Here is an 8,879-nt window from a genome sequence, read left to right as displayed (position 1 = left end):
CTGGCATTTCTTGGCCAGTTCAAGGATCAACATGTCCACAGGCAGGTTGAACTTGGTCTTGGACTTATTGAAGTCCTTCTTGTACAGAGCGTCACTGGCGATCTTGGCTGAGTTCAGAGCCAGCATGAGCAGAGGGTCGTCCTGGACGCAGCGGGCGCCGATGTGGTGGCCGACCTGCTTACGGTATCCGGTCTTGTACTTGTACTGATGGAAGCGGAAGAAAAAAAAGTTTATCATACAACTTTTGGTTTTAACATTTTATTTAAGAATTAGTCAATTATCAAATGGACACTACAGTGTGTGGGACTTACATCACTGATGATATCCCTGGAGGTCTTAGCAGCCTTGACAGAAACTGCATCTGGAGGAAGGAAGTAGCCTTTTCTGATGGTTTCCTCAAAGCCTTGTTTGTACAGTTTCTGTAGAAAAATAAAAAAAATAAATGTGTTAAGAAATAATTTAATATGACATTAACACACCCCTTCTGTTTATTTTATTTACCACATATGCACTCATATGTGGTTTTATATGAGTTTTGTTGCATATATCTCTATAAATATTGATACCACTTTTACTCATGTCACTAAAGTACATGCTGTATTGTTTATTTAGTATCTTGGCCTTAATTTAGGAATGTAACCATGTCTATAGACTCTAGTGCAACAACTGTATCTGAGCAGTATCTCAAGACAATGTAAAGTAAATTGGTAAACGCAACTGGAAGAGACGAGATTAGAAATTAAGGCAAACATACAACTGATTATCAAAGCAGCAAGAAAGAAATAGTTCTGCAAATATTTATGGAATTCAAGGAAAGATTTGCAGATTGTTTATATTATTTGTAAAAGAGATCATACTAACCTTGCTCATGTTGATGGCATTTTGTTGAGAGAGGACAATTTCAGGAGTGTCAGGCTGGATGTGCAGCTTGGTCTTTTCGTTCTCCCATGCCTCATTGTAGAGGCGCTAGCAGCATAGCACACAACATTAGCATTGTTGTGAGCAACAATGAAACCATAAATGGTCGTACGAATCCACATGAAGGTCAGGTTTACCTTGTTCATTGTCATCGCATTGTTCTTTGCCAGCACAATGTTCATGGCATCGATGGGACTGGTGAATTTTACGGTGCTGGGGTGCTGGCGGTACTTCCTGTCACTCAGAACCTCTGCAGCTTTCTTGGCTTTCTCCACATCCAGCGAACCAATGGGGACCCAGCCCAGACCCTGGAGCCACTTCAGGTCGGCTTTGTAGACGGCCTGGAAAACACAGCAGGCACAGTTTGCAGAATTTGCGTAGCGAAACGAGATACATGAATGAGGGAAATTACAAGTACCACATACGTCACTCTGCAGGTCGTATGCATGCCTGGCCTGGACGACGTCAGTGGAGTCTGGAAGACAGGTCCACTGGTGCAGGCGAGTCCTGTAGTTGACGTCATTGACCTGGATCTGGCATTTCTTGGCCAGTTCAAGGTTCAACATGTCCACTGGGAGGTTGAACTTGGTCTTGGACTTGTTGAAGTCCTTCTTGTACAGAGCGTCACTGGCGATCTTGGCTGAGTTCAGAGCCAGCATGAGCAGAGGGTCGTCCTGGACGCTGCGGGCGCCGATGTGGTGGCCGACCTGCTTACGGTATCCGGTCTTGTACTTGTACTAGACAAAAAGGGGAAGCAGCGTAATAGTTACCAATCAAACCCAGTAACCAGGGTTTGATTTATAATAAGAAGCTTTGATTTAAAAAATTATCTATTTTCCAAATACTTGTCGTTTAAGAGTAACTTACATCGCTGGCAATGTCTCTGGATGCTTTGGCTGCAATAATGGAAATGGCGTCACCGCGCAGGTCGTAGCCTTTCTTTTTGGAATCTTCATTCGCCTGTTTGTATTTTTTCTGTAAACAGAAAAGGGAGATGTTTCTACAACGTAAACGTAAAGCCAGAACTTGTTCGCACCGTCTGTTTAGCTTGAACATACCACACTGTAGATGACATTGTTTGCTTTGGCCAGAAGAACGTCCATAGCGTCAGGCATGACATGGATCTTTGTCTTTTCATTCTCCCAGGCTTCGATGTAAGCTTTCTGTGATCATAGAAACCAACAATCACGAGAGATCAACAAACAAGGGAATTTTGCGTAACATATGATTTAATGTGATTTCTTAATGAATAGCAAAAGAGAATAGTTTTGTTTCTGACCTTGTTCATAACTTGAGCGTTGGCCTTTGCTAGTGCCAGGGGCATATCCTCAGTAGTGCTCTTGAATCTGAACGTGCTCGGGTGTTGACGATAGCTCCTTTCACTTAGAATCTCATTAGCTTTCTTCGCCTTCTCAACATCCAGGGAGCCTATTGGCACCCATCCAATACCCTGCATCAACCTGAGGTCCTCCTTATACACAGCCTGGACAAAAAACAAACAAACAGAAGTCAGGTATTAAGCAGTCACTTCAATAATAAACAAAATGGGTATGTATTTAAAGCAAAATTATGAAACGGGACTCTTACATCACTCTGCAGGTCGTATGCATGCCTGGCCTGGACGACGTCGTTGGAGTCTGGAAGACAGGTCCACTGGTGCAGGCGAGTCCTGTAGTTGAAGTCGTTGACCTGGATCTGGCATTTCTTGGCCAGTTCAAGGTTCAGCATGTCCACTGGGAGGTTGAACTTGGTCTTGGACTTGTTGAAGTCCTTCTTGTACAGAGCATCACTGGCGATCTTGGCTGAGTTCAGAGCCAGCATGAGCAGAGGGTCGTCCTGGACGCTGCGGGCGCCGATGTGGTGGCCGACCTGCTTACGGTATCCGGTCTTGTACTTGTACTGCAAATGAAGAACAAGACATTGTAGATTGAACAAAATCAGAAAAATATATTACTTATATTGAAAGGCTTAAGGAATGTCGTTCCAACATCAAAAAGCTGGTAATGAGTTATAATTAAATTATCTTACATCACTTGCAATATCCCTGCAGGCTTTTGCTGCAATAATGGAAATGGCGTCATTTCGGAGGTCATATCCCTTCTTCTTTGCCTCTTCGTTTGCCTGCTTGTACGATTTCTGCATAAACAAGCAACAATTATATCTTTAGGTATCTTTTTTTTAAAGTATATAAAGCAAATACTTCAAAATTTAGAGCATAACGTTTTGATTGCATGTAAAATGACTCACCTCGCTGTAGATGACTTTGTTTGCTTTGGCCAGAAGAATGTCCATGGCATCAGGCATCAGATGGATGGTGGTCTTGTCTTTGTCCCAGGCTTCAGTATAAGCTTTCTGTAAAGTTTTTAGATTTATTTAATACAGACAAAAGCTGCTTTTCAAAAAAAGAATTGACTTCATAATTAAGTTAAAGCTCTGCAGAACAGCAGTGTAGTTTAGCTCAGATTAACTGAGTTAAAGTCAATTCAGTTGTTGCTCAAGCAAAAGTAAAATAAATAAATAAAAACTATTTGATGTAAAAAGACTTGAGATAATCCGTCAAAACATTTGCCTTTACGCAGATGACACATGCATTATTTTAAGTTACAGATATTTTCTTCTGAGGCAGATGAACTCATTACATTTACCACATTAAAATGTGACATTAAAAAAACTATTTTGCTTTCATTTGTTGTAAAAAAAAAAAAAGGCTTCCTATTAATTTTAAATATTATTCTCACTATTTCTTTCCATGGGATGCCGTTATCTATCTTCCCTATGGTGGTTAAAAACAGTACAGGCAAAATATGTTGCTTTATACCTTGTTAATGATCTGATTATTAGCCTTAGCCAGCACCATTGGCATGTCCTCAGTTGTGATCTTGAATTTGTAGTTGCTCGGATGCTGGCGATATCTCTTTTCACTCAGGATCTGACCAGCAACTTTAGCCTTTTCAACATCCAGCGAGCCTATTGGCACCCAGCCGACACCCTGCAACATCTTCAAATCCTCCTTGTAGACATTCTGAAAAAAAAAAAAAAAGGTTATGTTATGGTACAGTGTCATCAGTTAAAAGAAACAAGAAAGGAAAATTTAAGTATTGATACTTACATCGCTCTGTATGTCGTATGCATGCCTGGCCTGGACCACGTCGTTTGCATCCGGCAGACAAGTCCAGTTGTGCAGACGCGTGATGTAATTGGCATGGTTGACCTGAATCTGGTTCTTCTTGGCCAGCTCAAAGGCCAGCATGTCCACAGGCAGGTTGAACTTGGTCTTGGACTTGTTGAAGTCCTTCTTGTACAGAGCGTCACTGGCGATCTTGGCTGAGTTCAGAGCCAGCATGAGCAGAGGGTCGTCCTGGATGCAGCGGGCACCGATATGGTGGCCGACCTGCTTACGGTATCCGGTCTTGTACTTGTACTGCACCGGGAACAGATGGAGATTCTCGTTTTAGTTTCTACACTCTAGTGACGGAACAAAACAAGACGTGTAACATAAAAACACAAACACTTACATCACTTGCGATAACAGTGGAGGCTTTGGCAGCCTGAACTGCAATGGCATCAGCACGAAGGTTGTGGCCCTTCTTCTTGGCCAGCTCGTTGTCCAGTTTGTACAGTTTCTGCAAGGTGAGAATGAACAGTTGTACTGACAGTTTAATGTGTTTTTATTTGTATTTCTGGTCAGATTGCATCTATCGCTTGTAACAAAAGGTAAGATAAGAAGTGTAGTAAATTAGGTTAATACCTCACTGTAGTTTTTCTTGTTCTCCCTAGCTAGAACAATGTCCATTGCATCCGGCATGATATGGATGCTAGTTTTGTCTTTATCCCAAGCGCTTGTGTAGGATTTCTACAACGGAGGGGAAAAAAATCAATTTTAGAAAAGTGAATTTGCTGCCATAGGAATCCAAAAGGATGTTGAATTTGTGAAAAGTTTTAAAACGTACCCTATCCATGATTTGGTTGTTGGCAGTGGCCAGAACCAGGTCCATAGAGTGCATATCTTTGGTGAATTTAAAGTTGCTGGGATGCTTCCTGTATTGCTTTTCACTGAAAGCCTGCCCCGCTGTTTTGGCTTTCTCAACATCAAGTGACCCGATGGGAACCCATCCTATTCCCTTAAAGTAGTTCTCGTACTCCTTCTTGTACTCATTCTGGAGTTAAACAAACACAGAAGAATCAGTTGTACCACCAGAACATACAACACAATTGATTACGTATGACTTTCTACATACGTCACTGGCAATAAACTGCATGTTGCGAGCGAGCGACAGGCCCATGGCGTCGGGAAGGAGAGCGTTGGTGTGCTGGATCTGTCTGTACCCGATCAATGTCTGAGCAGCGGAGGCCTGCTTGGCCTGGACCACACTCCACATGTCCACCGGGGTGTGGTACTTCAGTTTGGCCTTGTGGTAGTCCTTCTTGTAGTCCTTGTCGCTCTGTATCTTTGCCACTTGCATGTAGTGGACCAGGAGCGGATCGTCCTGGATGCTGCGGGAGCCAACATGGTGGCCTCTGGCCTTCTCGTAAGCCAACTTGTACTTGTACTGTAAGATTGGATAGAGATTTGTTTATAACATATGAATGTTTATAGAAAACTACATTTCTGAGTTGGTCCTCTAGTCTGTGTCTATCTTACATTGCTGGCAATTGTGGTACCAGACTTGGCAGCCACAATTGGAATTGCATCAGCTTTGAGATTGTAGCCCTTCTTGGCCATCTCCACAACGCCGGCTTTGTACAGTTTCTAGAGAAAAAGACATTAACATAAGGTTGTTTACAAAAAGCAATCTCTCATCTAGTACATATCGATTTGTTGTGTAAATGAATGGCTTACGTTGCTCATGGTCTGAGCATTTGCCTTGGCCAGGACAATTTCAGGAGAATCTGGCATGATGTGGATGGTCAGTTTGTCTTTATCCCAAGCAGAGGTGTACGCTTTCTGGGGATTTAAAAAAAACACACACACAAAAAAAACAAAAAAACACAGGAATAAAAGAAACATTTCTGGAAAAAGCTTACTGCTCATATTTTGTCACACAAATTTTAGTTAAGCTGCACCTTGTTCATGATCTGATTGTTGGCAGTAGCCAGGGCCAAGTCCATGGAGTCCATCAGCTTGCTGAATTTAAAGTTAGACGGATGCTGCCTGTACTTCCTGTCGCTCTGGATCTCACCCCCAACTTTAGCAGTTTCAACTCCAAGGGACCCGATCGGTACCCATCCCATACCTCTGATGAATTCGTTCCATTCAGATTTGTAATTGACCTAAAAACAACAAGACACCTCATAACACTCATCTGTTATGAAATTTAAAATGGTACATCTCACAAAAAAATAAATAAATAAATAAAAAAATGACACTAACATCACTGGACAGGACATTCATATGTCTGCACAGCTGCAGGTGCATGTTGTCGGGCAGAAGCAGGTGGCTGTGAGGAATCTTTCTGTATCCAGTCATGGTCTGAACGGTGGAGGCCTGCTTGGCTTGGACCACACTCAGCATGTCCACCGGGGTGTGGTACTTCAGCTTGGCCTTGTGGTAGTCCTTCTTGTAGTTCTTGTCGCTCTGTATCCTAGCAACCTCCATGTAGTGAACCAGCAGGGGGTCGTCTTGGAGGCTGCGGAAGCCAACATGGTGGCCTCTGGCCTTCTCATACTCTTTCTTGTACTGGACCTAAATAAAAAAAAATTTAAAATGACATGCAAAGTGCTGTGAATGCATTTTAATAGAATCTGATTGTTGTCGTTATATGATAAGTTACTACAGAAAATACATACATTGCTGGCAATATGTCTGCCGTGCTTGGCATGGAGAATGGGAATAGCATCAGGCTTCATGTCGTATCCCTTGGCAATGTCTTGCACCCATTGTTGCTTGTAGAGACTCTGTGAAAATCAATAGAATGGATGTATGGATGAATGAATTAATTTTTTTTTGCATTTTCCAACTGTGAAGAAAATATAAAACAAATTCCTTTTCGACAGGATGTAGGAACCCTGTAAATAAAATCTTTTGCTCTAACCTCGCTGATGGTTTGGGCGTTGAATTTAGCTTGGAGGAACTCCGGGCTGTCAGCTGGCAGATGATAGGTGTGCACGAATTTTTCACCAGATGCTTTGTACGCAGTCTACATAGAAGAAAATGGATATATTTTGCTAAAAGAAAAAAACATGAATGTGTTCGTGTTTTGGAAGAACTGAAATGATCGACAAACGGTTCCTACGTTGTCCATTAGCTTTGAGTTGGCCAAAGCCAGACACATGTTCATGTCGTCGGTCTTGCTGGTGTGCTTGAAGGAGCTGGGATGCTGGCGGTAACCTCTGTCATCCAGTGCAGCTTTGGCTGTCTTGGCTTTCTCGACATCCAAAGAACCAATCGGTACCCAGCCGATACCTTTGAAGTAGTTGTTGTACTCTGATTTGTAGACATTCTGTGGATTAAAAACAAAGAAACAAAAGCATAACACATAGGAGCATGACATGTGACATACTGTGCTAAAATCACCGTGTGATGTTACGCCGATGAGAACATACGTCGCTCTGAATCTCCATCATGTTGCGGCACAGCTGCAGGTGCATGTTGTCAGGCAGCAGGAGGAAGCTGTGTGGGACCTTCCTGTATCCAGTCATGGTCTGAACGGTGGAGGCCTGTTTGGCTTGGACCACGCTCAGCATGTCCACCGGGGTGTGGTACTTCAGCTTGGCCTTGTGGTAGTCCTTCTTGTAGTTCTTGTCGCTCTGCATTTTTGCCACTTGCATGTAGTGCACCAGAAGGGGGTCGTCCTGGAGGCTGCGGAAGCCAACATGATGGCCTCTGGCCTTCTCGTAAGCCAGCTTATATTTGTACTGCAGAAAAGCACAGTATTTATTAGCGACGTCACTGTTACGCTGAATGCCTCGGCAGTTAAACGTGAGCGTAATGAGAAACGTACATTGCTGGCAATGTCCCTTGAAGATTTGGCAGCTAAAACGGGAATAGCATCTTCCTTCACGTGATGTCCCTTGAGGATATCTTGGCGATGGGCGTAGGTGTAATAGTTCTGCACAAAAGCACAATTCAGAACAGTACAAACATAGCAACACTTTCATTTCTGTACGACGTATTGATTGAAAAGCGATGACACTGACCTGGCTGATGTTTACAGCATTGTACCTGGCTTGCATCAGTTCAGGGGTGTCGGATGGGAGATGGTAAGTGTGCATGAACTTCTCTCCACTGGCTTTATAATCTTTCTGCATTGTTGTGAATGAAGAGTTTGGTTTATGTTCATCTTATGAAAAAAAAAAAAAGAAGTCACAGAGTAAAACGAAGAGTTCCGATTTTTATCTCCTCACCACATTCATGATCTTGGCGTTTGCTTTGGCCAGCTCCATATTCATGGAGTCCGTAACACTGGTGAATTTGATTGTGGAAGGGTGCTGCCTGTACTTTTTCTCATCTAGAGCCGCCGCTGCCGCCTTTGCCTTCTCTACATCCAGGGAGCCAATTGGAACCCAGCCAGTTCCTTTCACCGAAGTCTCATAATCCATTTTATAGTAGTTCTGCCAAACATGACAAAGCAGAGAATTGTTAGAGTGGTTAAAGAGAACCATTTCACTAGATGCTGTATTGCAAATATTCCCAAAAGAAACAACTGGAACTTACATCGCTGACGTTGTAGTTCATGGTGCGAGCGAGCTGAAGGTTCATTGCGTCAGGCAGAAGGAAGTAATTGTGATGGTGCTGCTTGTAGCCGGCATATGTCTGCACGGCTGTGGCGTGCTTAGCATGGGCCATGCTCAGCATGTCCACCGGGGTGTGGTACTTCAGCTTGGCCTTGTGGTAGTCCTTCTTGTAAAGCTTGTCGCTCTGTATCTTAGCAACTTGCATGTAGTGGACCAGGAGCGGATCGTCCTGGAGGCTGCGGAAGCCAACATGGTGGCCTCTGGCCTTCTCGTAGGCCTTTTTGTAC

At 43.3% G+C, this 8,879-nt stretch overlaps 1 protein-coding gene across 1 annotated transcript in view; it reads right to left on the bottom strand.

Moving 5' to 3' along the window:
- The window catches only part of neb (nebulin), a gene marked incomplete at its 3' end in the record, with an annotated part of 35,663 nt that overhangs the window by 9,319 nt on the left and 17,465 nt on the right, over positions 1–8,879 (bottom strand). The window contains exons 25-48 of the mRNA XM_015014938.1: positions 8,263–8,469; positions 8,056–8,160; positions 7,860–7,967; positions 7,462–7,773; positions 7,152–7,358; positions 6,951–7,055; positions 6,706–6,813; positions 6,290–6,601; positions 5,983–6,189; positions 5,759–5,863; positions 5,561–5,668; positions 5,157–5,468; positions 4,869–5,075; positions 4,667–4,771; positions 4,434–4,541; positions 4,028–4,339; positions 3,737–3,940; positions 3,166–3,270; positions 2,947–3,054; positions 2,506–2,817; positions 2,198–2,401; positions 1,977–2,081; positions 1,786–1,893; positions 1,344–1,655 (exon numbers count right to left, since the gene is read on the bottom strand). Of these exons, the coding sequence (XP_014870424.1) occupies positions 1,344–1,655; positions 1,786–1,893; positions 1,977–2,081; positions 2,198–2,401; positions 2,506–2,817; positions 2,947–3,054; positions 3,166–3,270; positions 3,737–3,940; positions 4,028–4,339; positions 4,434–4,541; positions 4,667–4,771; positions 4,869–5,075; positions 5,157–5,468; positions 5,561–5,668; positions 5,759–5,863; positions 5,983–6,189; positions 6,290–6,601; positions 6,706–6,813; positions 6,951–7,055; positions 7,152–7,358; positions 7,462–7,773; positions 7,860–7,967; positions 8,056–8,160; positions 8,263–8,469 (4,386 nt within the window). The remainder of the gene's footprint in view (positions 1–1,343; positions 1,656–1,785; positions 1,894–1,976; positions 2,082–2,197; positions 2,402–2,505; positions 2,818–2,946; positions 3,055–3,165; positions 3,271–3,736; positions 3,941–4,027; positions 4,340–4,433; positions 4,542–4,666; positions 4,772–4,868; positions 5,076–5,156; positions 5,469–5,560; positions 5,669–5,758; positions 5,864–5,982; positions 6,190–6,289; positions 6,602–6,705; positions 6,814–6,950; positions 7,056–7,151; positions 7,359–7,461; positions 7,774–7,859; positions 7,968–8,055; positions 8,161–8,262; positions 8,470–8,879) is intronic.

The sequence above is a fragment of the Poecilia latipinna genome, unplaced genomic scaffold (genome assembly GCF_001443285.1).
Source record: "Poecilia latipinna isolate Pla-1442-1.1 unplaced genomic scaffold, P_latipinna-1.0 Scaffold1865, whole genome shotgun sequence".
NCBI classification, from domain to species: domain Eukaryota; kingdom Metazoa; phylum Chordata; class Actinopteri; order Cyprinodontiformes; family Poeciliidae; genus Poecilia; species Poecilia latipinna.
Note: the sequence above shows the minus strand (reverse complement) of the source record. Positions and strands in the feature narration are given on the sequence as shown.